The 14,035-nt window shown below is 45.3% G+C and overlaps 1 protein-coding gene across 2 annotated transcripts in view; it reads right to left on the reverse strand.

Moving 5' to 3' along the window:
- LOC143769414 (pancreatic lipase-related protein 2-like) overlaps positions 1-14,035 on the reverse strand; it is a 113,955-nt gene that overhangs the window by 37,302 nt on the left and 62,618 nt on the right. For both annotated transcript variants that reach the window (XM_077257909.1, XM_077257910.1), the window contains exon 5: positions 11,300-11,405. In XM_077257909.1, the coding sequence (XP_077114024.1) occupies positions 11,300-11,405 (106 nt within the window). The remainder of the gene's footprint in view (positions 1-11,299; positions 11,406-14,035) is intronic.

Here is a 14,035-nt window from a genome sequence, read left to right on the forward strand (position 1 = left end):
CTGTAACCTATTTAAAACTGCATTGAGCCAACTTTTTTGTTTAAGGCCTACTACCTGTGTCTGTCTGCGCCACTCAATACAGCTGTCCTCCTCTGAAAAAAGCTGAGCTTCAATTGTCAGGTTTTCAGCCTATAGGAATTTGAAAACTGCATTGGGGCTACTAGTTTGGTTGGGCCTACTAACGGTGTCTGCCGCTCCTTGGTGTTCTCCTTTTTTTTTTTTTTCTGAGCTTCAATCTTCAGGCTTTCGGCCTATATTTTTAATATGAAAATGCATTTGGGATACTAGTTTGGTTGGGCCTACTAACGGTGTCTGCCGCTCCTTGGTGTTCTCCTGTTTTTTTTTCCTGAGCTTCAATCTTCAGGCTTTCGGCCTATATTTTTAATATGAAACTGCATTTGGGATACAAGTTGGGTTGGGCCTACTAACGGTGTCTGCCGCTCCCTGGTGTTGTCCTCCACTGAACAAAGCTGAGCTTCAATCTTCTGGCTTTCGGCCTATATTTTTAATATTACACTGCATTTGGGATATTAGTTTGGTTGGGCCTACTAACGGTGTCTGCCGCTCCCTGGTGTTGTCCTCCACTGAACAAAGCTGAGCTTCAATCTCAAGGCTTTAGGCCTGTATTATCAGATATTAAACTGCATTTGGCCTACTAGTTTGGTTGGGCCTACTAACGTTGTCTGCCGCTCCCTGCTGTTGTCCTCCGCTGTAACCAGCTTAACCAGGTGATTCATTTTTTACCACCCAACATGTCTCTTCATCCTCACCACACACTTTAATCCACAGCTTCAATTTCACCATATACCTTTTAGCACCATTACCAGGTACTAATATTTTAACATTCTATTTTTTATGTATAGTTTTAGTCTACGTTTATATATCAACACCCTATATGCTTTATCTCCTTAGGCACGCTATACCATGCACTAAGTTTATCAGGCTATAAAGATGAATAAAATACCATCACTTCGTTTCTGATCCACGTGGGAGCTCCATCCCTCACCTATGAACATATATCCTTTTCTCGTAGGGGCTCCTTATAGCAAAGCATACTATATCCAATTTTTCTGTGTCAGATCTCCAGTAAATGTTTAGACCTTGGAGTTAGTCATAAGCTGCGGTAGCATCCGCTTAATTACCGTATATTGTATATACTTGATTTTGATACTTGTTTGATATTCTTTTTCTTTTGTTTTATTGTTTATATTTTGTGTTTTTCTTTGTAGACATGTCCTTTGTCAATGTTTACACCTAATATGTGATATTGTGTTACCAGACAGTAACTAAAACATTGTTCCATATGCCTTTTCTTGGTATTTTGCATCAGATAAATTGGAAATTGTTCTGAAGAAGGTCCAGTGGGACCGAAAACGTTTAACTGTTGAAACTGTATCTGGGACGTGCAATAAAGTCAATTAACTTCATCTTACAACCGTTTTGAGTGCCAAGTTTATTGTATACAAAGCTGAGCTTCAATCTTCAGGCTTTTGGCCTATATTTTTAATATTAAACTGCATTTGGGATACTAGTTTGGTTGGGCCTAGTAACGGTGTCTGCTGCTCCCTGGTGTTGCCCTCCACTGAACAAAGCTGAGCTTCAATCTTTAGGCTTTCGGCCTATATTATCAGATATTAAACTGCATTTGGCCTACTAGTTTGGTTGGGCCTACTAACATTGTCTGCTGCTCCCTGGTGTTGTCCTCCACTGAACAAAGCTGAGCTTCAATCTTCAGGCTTTCGGACTATATTTTTAATATTAAACTGCATTTGGGATACTAGTTTGGTTGGGCCTACTAATGGTGTCTGCCGCTCCCTGGTGTTGTCCTCCACTGAACAAAGCTGAGCTTCAATCTTCAGGCTTTCGGCCTATATTTTTAATATTAAACTGCATTTGGGATACTAGTTTGGTTGGGCCTTCTAACGGTGTCTGCCGCTCCCTGGTGTTGTCCTCCACTGAACAAAGCTGAGCTTCAATCTTCTGGCTTTCGGCCTATATTTTTAATATGAAACTGCATTTGGGATACTAGTTGGGTTGGGCCTACCAACGGTGTCTGCCGCTCCCTGGTGTTGTCCTCCACTGAACAAAGCTGAGCTTCAATCTTCAGGCTTTAGGCCTATATTTTTAATATTAAACTGCATTTGGGATACTAGTTTGGTTGGGCCTACTAACGGTGTCTGCCGCTCCCTGGTGTTGTCCTCCACTGAACAAAGCTGAGCTTCAATCTTCCGGCTTTCGGCCTATATTTTTAATATGAAACTGCATTTGGGATACTAGTTGGGTTGGGCCTACTAACGGTGTCTGCCGCTCCCTGGTGTTGTCCTCCACTGAACAAAGCTGAGCTTCAATCTTCAGGCTTTCGGCCTATATTATCAGATATTAAACTGCATTTGGCCTACTAGTTTGGTTGGGCCTACTAACGGTGTCTGCCGCTCCCTGGTGTTGTCCTCCACTGAACAAAGCTGAGCTTCAATCTTCAGGTTTTTGGCCTATATTTTTAATACTAAACTGCATTTGGGATACTAGTTTGGTTGGGCCTACTAATGGTGTCTGCCGCTCCCTGGTGTTGTCCTCCACTGAACAAAGCTGAACTTCAATCTTCAGGCTTTTGGCCTATATTTTTAATACTAAACTGCATTTGGGATACTAGTTTGGTTGGGCCTACTAATGGTGTCTGCCGCTCCCTGGTGTTGTCCTCCACTGAACAAAGCTGTGCTTCAATCTTCAGGCTTTCGGCCTATATTACCAGATATTAAACTGCATTTGGCCTACTAGTTTGGTTGGGCCTACTAACATTGTCTGCCGCTCCCTGGTGTTGTGCTCCACTGAACAAAGCTGAGCTTCAATCTTCAGGCTTTAGGCCTATATTTTTAATATTAAACGGCATTTGGGATACTAGTTTGGTTGGGCCTACTAACAGTGTCTGCCGCTCCCTGGTGTTGTCCTCCACTGAACAAAGCTGAGCTTCAATCTTCAGGCTTTCGGCCTATATTATCAGATATTAAACTGCATTTGGCCTACTAGTTTGGTTGGGCCTACTAACGTTGTCTGCCGCTCCCTGGTGTTGTCCTCCACTGAACAAAGCTTAGCTTCAATCTTTAGGCTTTCGGCCTATATTTTTAATATTAAACTGCATTTGGGATACTAGTATGGTTGGGCCTACTAACGGTGTCTGCCGCTCCCTGGTGTTGTCCTCCACTGAACAAAGCTGAGCTTCAATCTTCAGGCTTTCGGCCTATACTTTTAATATTAAACTGCATTTGGGATACTAGTTGGGTTGGGCCTACTAACGGTGTCTGCCGCTCCATGGTGTTGTCCTCCACTGAACAAAGCTGAGCTTCAATCGTCAGGCTTTCGGCCTATATTTTTAATATGAAACTGCATTTGGGATACTAGTTGGGTTGGGCCTACTAACGTTGTCTGCCGCTCCCTGGTGTTGTCCTCCACTGAACAAAGCTGAGCTTCAATCTTCAGGCTTTCGGCCTATATTATCAGATATTAAACTGCATTTGGCCTACTAGTTTGGTTGGGCCTACTAACGTTGTCTGCCGCTCCCTGGTGTTGTCCTCCACTGAACAAAGCTGAGCTTCAATCTTCAGGCTTTCGGCCTATATTTTTAATATGAAACTGCATTTGGGATACTAGTTTGGTTGGGCCTTCTAACGGTGTCTGCTGCTCCTTGGTGTTCTCCTGGTTTTTTTTCCTGAGCTTCAATCTTCAGGCTTTCGGCCTATATTTTTAATATGAAACTGCATTTGAGATACTAGTTTGGTTGGGCCCTACTAACGGTGTCTGCCGCTCCTTGGTGTTCTCCTCCACTGAACAAAGCTGTGCCGCCTGTTTACTCCTGTTACCAATTTTGAACTTTATTTGGCCCACTTTATTGTTTGGGCCTACTAACTGTGTCTGCCTCTCATTACAGTTGTCCTACACTGAACAAAGCAATGCCACCTGGTTAGTCCTGTTACCAATTTTGAACTGCATTTAGCCTACTTTATTATTTGGGCCTATATCTGTGTTTCCTCCTCATCCTGCCCATTGCCCAGCCAGTGCTACATGAGTCTGCTGGTACATTGACCTAGACCACTACATTCCCCTTGCACTCTACACAGCCAGAATCTAACCCTGCTGAAAGTCAGGTTCCCCTTCCCGCATACTATACCACCTTACACGGGGACAAAGAGGAAGGCGCAGATGAAAGTGCAGGTTCCTTCATCAGGTGGGGAGGGCATACTCGTTGGCAACATCACTGTCACAGGGCCCCTCATAGTACACAAAAGTGTCTCTGCCGGTGGGAGGCACCCCCACCGTCAAACACAACGCCGTACTTTGAGGGGCCCTGTGCCAGTGCCAATGTGAACGAGTGTGCCCCCCCTGCTTGCTCAGGATCACAGCACTTGCAAAGTTGAAGTACTGACCTCTCCCTGCTCCACCGCCGTGACGTAGTCCGCGTTTCCTGGGCCCAAGAAAAACTTGAGCCAACCCTATCCCCCCCCACAACTTTAGCCAAATGACCCCCAATTTTAAATGCCTAGCTATTATTATAAGGTAAATTAAGATTGACAAGCTTAAGTGACACGAATTGATGTTTTTGACATTAAAATGGGCACTGTAGGTGTTTTCCTGTCCTCCACTCACTGCTGACTTTGCTTCCCCATTGACTTGCATTGGGTATCGTGTTTCGGTCGACCCCGACTTTGCGCGATAATCGGCCGATTTCACTCCACTCGACTTTTGACAAAGTCGGGTTTCGCGAAACCAGACTCGATCCTAAAAAAGTAAAAGTCGCTCAGCTCTACTCACAACTGATGGGATTGTATAGAGGTGACCGTGTATGGGTCAGATGTCTTCACATCGGTGGTTTTCCGGAAGGATGTGTCATGGGAGTGGTGGCCAGTCAGACCTAACAGCGGGACAATGGCTATGACCCTAGAGACATCATGTCCTCCTCAATTATATCTTCCTCTGACAGATAAAGGCCGAGGACCTACCACTACTGAATGTGAACATCCTGGATCCCAGACTGATACATTGTAACAAACCATCAGAACGGAAAGCGATATGAGCTTGTTACACGTTTATCTCAGAGGATAGTCTACACTGACACTGTAACAAATCCTCAGTGGGGAGAAGTAAAAGTTCAGGGTTGGGTTTATGTCATGATCTCTGCAGGCAGAGATCATAGCAAGCCTATAGAGGGACAAGCTCTCGGAAGATGGAACTATACTGACCATGAACTAAGCCTGCCGCGCAACTAGAAATAGCCAGGTAGCATTTCCTATTTATCGCTAGATGCCCAGCTCTGGCCTAAGACCTAAATAGCTAGCAGAGGGAAATATAAGACCTGGCTCACCTCTAGAGAAATATTCCAAAGAAGACAGTAGCCCCCCACATATAATGACGGTGAGTTCAGATGAAACTACAAACGCAGCAGGAAAATAGTCTTAGCAAATTTGAGGTCCGCTTACTAGATAGCAGAAGACAGATAGTATACTTTCATGGTCAGCAGAAAAACACTAACAAAACACCATCCAGAGATTACCTTAAACTCTGGCATTAACTCATAACGCCAGAGTAGCAATCCCTGATCAACGAGAGCTTTCCAGACACAGTAACAAAACTTCAGCTGTGAACTGGAACAAATAGGCAAAACAAAACATGGACAAGAGTCCAACTTAACTAGTAGTTGTCTAGAAGCAGGAACAAGCACTGAGAGGCATCAGATAACATTGTTGACCGGCAAGAAACCACCAGAGAAATGAGCTTAAATAGCGACACCCACTACTGATGGAACCAGGTGAAACAGGAAAGAGGATGACAAGTCCAATTCCACAAGCGGCCACCGGGGGAGCCCAGAATCCAAATTCACAACAGTACCCCCCCCTCAAGGAGGGGGCACCGAACCCTCACCAGATCCACCAGGGCGACCAGGATGAGCCCTATGGAAGGCACGAACAAGATCAGAAGCATGAACATCAGATGCATTGACCCAAGAATTATCCTCCTGGCCGTAACCCTTCCAGTTGACCAGATACTGGAGTTTCCGTCTGGAAACACGAGAGTCCAAAATTTTCTCAACAACGTACTCCAACTCACCCTCAACCAACACCGGAGCAGGAGGCTCAACTGAAGGTACAACAGGTACCTCATACCTGCGCAATAACGACCGATGAAAAACGTTATGAATGGAAAAGGACGCAGGGAGGTCCAAACGGAAAGAAACAGGATTAAGAATCTCCAATATTCTATAAGGGCCGATGAACCGAGGTTTAAACTTAGGAGAAGAGACCCTCATAGGGACAAAACGAGAAGACAACCACACTAAATCTCCAACACAAAGCCGAGAACCAACACGACGATGACGGTTGGCAAAACGCTGAGTCTTCTCCTGGGACAACTTCAAATTGTCCATAACCTGCCCCCAGATGTGATGCAATCTCTCCACCACCGCATCCACTCCAGGACAATCCGAGGATTCCACCTGACCGGAGGAAAATCGAGGGTGAAACCCCGAATTACAGAAAAACGGGGACACCAAGGTGGAAGAACTGGCCCGATTATTGAGGGCGAACTCTGCCAATGGCAAAAAAGCAACCCAATCATCCTGGTCAGCAGAGACAAAACACCTCAGATATGTCTCAAGGGTCTGATTAGTCCGCTCGGTCTGGCCATTAGTCTGAGGGTGAAAAGCAGATGAAAAAGACAAATCTATGCCCATCCTAGCACAGAATGCCCGCCAAAATCTAGACACAAATTGGGTACCTCTGTCAGAAACAATATTCTCAGGAATACCGTGCAATCGGACAACATTCTGAAAAAACAGAGGAACCAACTCAGAAGAAGAAGGCAACTTGGGCAGAGGAACCAAATGGACCATTTTAGAGAAACGGTCACAGACCACCCAGATGACAGACATCTTCTGGGAAACAGGCAGATCTGAAATAAAATCCATCGAGATGTGTGTCCAAGGCCTCTTAGGAATAGGCAAGGGCAACAGCAGTCCGCTAGCCCGAGAACTACAAGACTTGGCCCGAGCACAAACGTCACATGACTGCACAAAGACTCGCACATCTCGTGACAGAGAAGGCCACCAGAAGGATCTTGCCACCAAATCCCTGGTACCAAAAATTCCGGGATGACCTGCCAATGCAGAAGAATGTACCTCAGAGATGACTCTGCTGGTCCAATCATCCGGAACAAACAGTCTATCAGGCGGACAACGATCCGGTCTATCCGCCTGAAACTCTTGCAAGGACCGCCGCAGATCAGGAGAAACAGCCGACAAAATTACTCCCTCCCTAAGGATACCTGTGGGTTCAGAATTACCAGGAGAGTCCGGGTCAAAACTCCTAGAAAGGGCATCTGCCTTAACATTCTTAGAACCCGGTAGGTATGACACCACAAAATTAAAGCGAGAAAAAAATAAAGACCAGCGCGCCTGTCTAGGATTCAGGCGTCTGGCAGTCTCAAGATAAATCAAATTTTTGTGGTCAGTCAATACCACCACCTGATGCCTAGCCCCCTCGAGCCAATGGCGCCACTCCTCAAACGCCCACTTCATGGCCAAAAGCTCCCGATTCCCAACATCATAATTCCGCTCTGCGGGCGAAAATTTGCGAGAAAAGAAGGCACAAGGCCTAATGACGGAGCAGTCGGAACCTTTCTGCGACAACACTGCCCCAGCTCCGATCTCCGAAGCGTCAACCTCAACCTGAAAAGGCAGATTCACATCAGGCTGACGCAACACAGGGGCAGAGGCAAAACGGCGCTTAAGCTCCTGAAAGGCCTCTACAGCATGAGGGGACCAATTAGCAACATCAGCGCCTTGTCTGGTCAAATCAGTCAGTGGTTTAACGACATCCGAAAAACCAGCAATAAATCGGCGGTAAAAGTTGGCAAAGCCCAAAAATCTCTGAAGACCCTTAAGAGAGGAGGGCTGAGTCCAGTCACAAATAGCTTGCACCTTGACGGGATCCATCTCAATGGAAGAGGGAGAAAAAATATACCCCAAAAAGGAAATTTTCTGGACCCCAAAAACGCACTTAGACCCCTTCACACATAAAGAATTAGACCGCAGAACCTGAAAAACTCTCCTGACCTGCTGGACATGAGAGTCCCAGTCATCAGAAAAAATCAGAATATCATCCAGATATATTATCATAAATTTATCCAGAAAATCGCGGAAAATATCATGCATAAAAGACTGAAAAACTGAAGGGGCATTAGAAAGACCAAAAGGCATGACCAAATACTCAAAGTGGCCCTCGGGCGTATTAAATGCGGTCTTCCACTCATCCCCCTGCCTGATCCGCACCAAATTATACGCCCCACGAAGATCAATTTTAGAGAACCACTTAGCACCCTCTATACGAGCAAACAAATCCGTAAGCAATGGCAATGGGTATTGATACTTAACAGTGATCTTATTCAGAAGCCGATAATCAATACATGGTCTCAAAGAGCCGTCTTTTTTTGAGACAAAGAAAAACCCAGCTCCCAAGGGAGAAGAAGATGGACGAATATGTCCCTTTTCCAAAGACTCCTTTATATATTCCCGCATAGCAGCATGTTCCGGCACAGACAAATTAAACAAACGACCCTTTGGATATTTACAACCCGGTATCAAATCTATGGCACAATCGCACTCACGGTGCGGAGGTAACGACCCAAGCTTGGGTTCGTCAAAGACGTCTTGATAATCAGAGAGGAACTCAGGGACTTCAGAGGGAATGGACGACGAAATAGAAACCAAAGGTACGTCCCCATGAATACCCTTACATCCCCAGCTCAACACAGACATTGCTCTCCAGTCCAAGACTGGGTTGTGAGACTGCAACCATGGCAATCCCAGTACCAAATCGTCATGTAAATTATACAGCACCAGGAAACGAATAATCTCCTGGTGATCCGGATTGATAAGCATGGTTACTTGTGTCCAGTATTGTGGTTTATTATTAGCCAATGGGGTGGAGTCAATCCCCTTCAGAGGAATAAGAGTCTCCAAAGGCTCTAAATTAAAACCACAATGATTGGCAAAGGACCAATCCATAAGACTCAGAGCGGCGCCAGAGTCAACATAGGCGTCCGTGGCAATGGATGACAAAGAGCAAATCAGGGTTACAGACAAAATAAACTTAGACTGAATGGTGCCAATGGAAACAGACTTATCAAGCTTCTTTGTACGCCTAGAGCATGCTGATATAACATGAGTAGAATCCCCACAATAGAAACACAATCCATTCTTCCGTCTAAAATTCTGTCGCTCGCTCCTGGACAGAATTCTATCACACTGCATACTTTCTGGCGTCTTTTCCATAGACACCGCCAGATGGTGCACCGGTTTGCGCTCCCGCAGACGCCTATCAATCTGAATAGCCATTGTCATGGACTCATTCAGACCTGCAGGCAAAGGGAACCCCACCATAACATCCTTAACGGCATCAGAGAGACCTTCTCTGAAAGTTGCCGCCAAAGCGCACTCATTCCACTGAGTAAGCACAGACCATTTACGGAATTTTTGGCAGAAAACTTCAGCTTCGTCTTGCCCCTGAGATAGTGCCATCAAAGTTTTTTCTGCCTGAAGTTCCAAATGAGGTTCCTCATAAAGCAAGCCCAAGGCCAGAAAAAACGCATCCACATCGCGTAACGCAGGATCCCCTGCTGGCAATGAGAAGGCCCAATCTTGAGGGTCACCCCTGAGCAAGGAAATCACAATCCTAACCTGCTGAGCAGGGTCTCCAGCTGAACGAGACTTCAGGGACAAATAAAGCTTACAATTATTTCGGAAATTCTGGAAGCTAGCTCTATTCCCTGTGAAGAACTCCGGCAAAGGAATTCTCGGCTCAGATACCGGAGCATGTACCACAAAATCTTGTAAATTTTGTACTTTCGTGATGAGATTATTCAAACCCGCAGTTACACTCTGGAGATCCATTATTGTCAGGTGCACACAGAGCATACAGAGATTAGGAGGAGAGAGAGAAAAAAGACTGCAGCAAGGCAGACTGGAGGAAAAAAAAAAAAAAAAAAATTCCAGCAGACTTCTTATAACTCTCCTTTCTCAACCTGGGTCTTTAACACTTTATGGGCCGGTCAAACTGTCATGATCTCTGCAGGCAGAGATCATAGCAAGCCTATAGAGGGACAAGCTCTCGGAAGATGGAACTATACTGACCATGAACTAAGCCTGCCGCGCAACTAGAAATAGCCAGGTAGCATTTCCTATTTATCGCTAGATGCCCAGCTCTGGCCTAAGACCTAAATAGCTAGCAGAGGGAAATATAAGACCTGGCTCACCTCTAGAGAAATATTCCAAAGAAGACAGTAGCCCCCCACATATAATGACGGTGAGTTCAGATGAAACTACAAACGCAGCAGGAAAATAGTCTTAGCAAATTTGAGGTCCGCTTACTAGATAGCAGAAGACAGATAGTATACTTTCATGGTCAGCAGAAAAACACTAACAAAACACCATCCAGAGATTACCTTAAACTCTAGCATTAACTCATAACGCCAGAGTAGCAATCCCTGATCAACGAGAGCTTTCCAGACACAGTAACAAAACTTCAGCTGTGAACTGGAACAAATAGGCAAAACAAAACATGGACAAGAGTCCAACTTATCTAGTAGTAGTCTAGAAGCAGGAACAAGCACTGAGAGGCATCAGATAACATTGTTGACCGGCAAGAAACCACCAGAGAAATGAGCTTAAATAGCGACACCCACTACTGATGGAACCAGGTGAAACAGGAAAGAGGATGACAAGTCCAATTCCACAAGCGGCCACCGGGGGAGCCCAGAATCCAAATTCACAACAGGTTTAGGTCTCTGAATCTAAACCATTAATTTTCAAGATCTCTGCTTGCTGTCATTGACTAGGAAAATTAAGTAAATCTCAAAGTGACAGAACGTATATTGTGTGATCGGGATGGACCTGGGGCTGTATGACAGGAAGAGAACACATCAGAGGATGGAAGCACATGATGGCACAGACGTGAGAAGCCTCCAAATGTGCTGAGACCTTAGTCAAGTGAAGGCGGAGGAAAATGGAGCACTACGGAGTTCAGGAAGTCTGGTGATACAGAAGAACGTGGAGCTGAAGTGGACCCACCACTAGGAGCTGGGTCATATGCCCACCATGGAGCTCTACACACGCAGGTCACCATGGCACTGACCACGGGCATTCTGTGGAGGGTGGCTACACTGATACGACAGGTGTCAGATTTGTAGGTGCAGCGGACTGGTGCCACCTCCTCGTCCCAGAGGTCCTTACATGACAGAAAATGTTGTTTGTACATACCTGTGATCCGTCTGATCCCGGGGAGTCTCCGACCAGCCTCGCCCGCAGCGTGAGCGCCCAGACTGTGCCCAATGATGTGGACATTGGATGGAGGGTATTTCAGCTCCTGTTGAGGAGACGGACACATAGGTGATAGTGAGATGACTTGTATGCACAGAGCTGGGGTGGCCTTTGTGGCTTATGGCGGCTTTACTGCACCTTTCTAGTGGTCATCTCCATCCAGCGCTGTATGGATGGAGGTGAGAGGGAGAACCAAACCAGACAGGCTGTACGGCAGCACACGGAGGTTGTGCAACTCCATGCCAGAGATCATAAAATGTTAGAGTTGAAAGGGATCTCCAGGGTCATTGTGTCCAACCCCCTGCTCAATGCAGGAGTCACTAAACCATCTCAGACAGACATCTGTGTGAAGATTTACATTGAAGGAGAACTCACCACCTCTCGTGGCAGCCTGTTCCACTCATTGATCACCCTCTCTGTCAAAGTTTTTCTACTGTCTAATCTGTATCTTCTCCCTTTCAGTTTCATCCCATTGCTTCTCGTGTTTCCATGTGCAAATGAGAATAATGATGATCCTTCTACACTGTGACAGCCCTTCAGATATTTGTAGACGGCTATTAAGTTTCCTCTCAGTCTTCTTTTTGCAGCTAAACATTCCCAGATCCTTTAACCGTTCCTCATAGGACATACTTTGCAGTCCACTCACCATCCTGGTCGCTCTTCTCTGACCTTGCTACAGTTTTTCAAAGTCTTTTATATAATGTGGTGCCCAGAACTGGACCCAGTATTCCAGATGAGGTCTGACCAAGAAGGAGTAGAGGGCGAGAATTACTTCACGTGATCTAGACTCTATGTATTCTGCCACCGATATACGTGGATGAGATGTGTCTGAGGGATGTGATCACAAATCGCTATATAAACAATGGCGGGTAGCGTTACTCACTAACTGTGCTCCTAGTCCTTATCAGCTGTGCGTGGTGATCCAGAAAGATGATGCAGTGATACATTCAACAGGTTTTATTTACAGTACCTTGGTGAGAGTGAGGACTGTAGGTTAGAGCTGTTACAGAATCACCAGATAGAGATAATAGAAGCTTCAGGTTAGAGGTAACAAGAGAATCCTTTCTCCAGCTCTGCAGCACATTTGAGATCTAAGATGGCACGGAGTACAAAACAGGAAAAGAAGGAAGAAGATAGGAGGAACTAAAGACAGAAAGGCGTTGTGGGAAAGTTCCATAACGAATATTACAGTGTGATACAACAAAGGCCAGTAGATGGCAGCAAAGTACAACAAATACAATAAATGAAAGAACTAGGTATATTAGCACTACATAAATGTCCATGTATGACTGAAAGTCTATCAGAATAAACTGAACAGCACACTCCCCGTCTGAAATCCTTGGATTTCACTATACCATAAGTCTCGAATTGGGAGTGTTAACCAGAAGTGCATGAAGGGATACCTCAACCTGTAAGATAAAAACAATGCATGCAATGCAACAATAACATATTGTATAACAAGATAGACAAATGTCTATAACGAGTTCCTGAAGTAATCGAACGGATAACCCATCTTCGGATTGGAGAAGCCGCGCTAGGCCAAACTGTCTCCAACCCATTTGTAATCCAAAGGTTGAAGTTCCTTGAAAGAGTTCCTACTGATTGGATGGATAATCAATCCTCAACCGGTATGAGTAAGATAATCTCTGATATAGGCCTAATGAAAGATTTGGGGTCACCTTGCTTAGTAACTGTCACTTCTACCTTACGTACCTTACCATCGTCACTTGGAAAGGTTTTAGATATAAGTCCCATAGGCCATGCGTTTCTTTCCTCCTTCTGGTCTTTCATGAGGATAATATCTCCTACTTGTAAATTTGGCTTTACTTGTTGCCATTTTCTTCGTTTTTGGAGAAGTGTCAAGTACTCCCTCTTCCATCTATTCCAGAAACAATCAGCCAGATGTTGCACATATTTCCACCGTCTCTGATATTTGTTACTAGACACAGAGTCTTCAGGCGGGTTAGGAACAGTTCCAAGTTTCTGGGTGAGGAGAGTTGCCGGAGTGAGAATTGTAGGAGATTCTGGATCCGTAGATATGGGTACAAGAGGTCTTGAGTTTACTATAGCAGAGACTTCTGCTAAGAAAGTGGTCAAGGTCTCGTGAGTGAGTCTTGAAAGATTTGAGTCACTCAGCATAGATTCCAGTATCCGACGAGTAATGCCTATCATTCTTTCCCATGATCCGCCCATATGGGAAGCATGAGGAGGATTGAAGACCCAGGAACAGCCATTGGTTGTCAAGAAGTTCTGGACTGGTGTTGAATTCAGCTGTAGTTCTCGACAGGCACCTACAAAGTTCGTTCCACAATCAGATCTTAGTTGTTTTACTGGTCCTCTGATGGAGAAGAATCGTCTTAGGGCATTAATGAAACTGGAGGAATCCATGGACTCTATCACTTCTATGTGTATTGCTCGTATACTCATGCACGTGAACAACACTGCCCAACATTTACTTTCCGCATGCCCGCCTCTGGTCCGACGTGCAGCGACTGCCCATGGGCCAAAAACGTCCAAGCCAACATAGGTAAATGGAGGCTCTGTGCTTGTCCTATCAGCAGGCAAATCAGACATCTGTTGTTGTTGCAGTTTTCCTCTTGTCTTACGACACTGAACACAATAATGAATTAAATGGGAAACCTGTCTCTTTGCTCCCACAATCCAGAAGCCTGCAGC

This window comes from Ranitomeya variabilis, chromosome 4 (genome assembly GCF_051348905.1).
Source record: "Ranitomeya variabilis isolate aRanVar5 chromosome 4, aRanVar5.hap1, whole genome shotgun sequence".
Taxonomy (NCBI): domain Eukaryota; kingdom Metazoa; phylum Chordata; class Amphibia; order Anura; family Dendrobatidae; genus Ranitomeya; species Ranitomeya variabilis.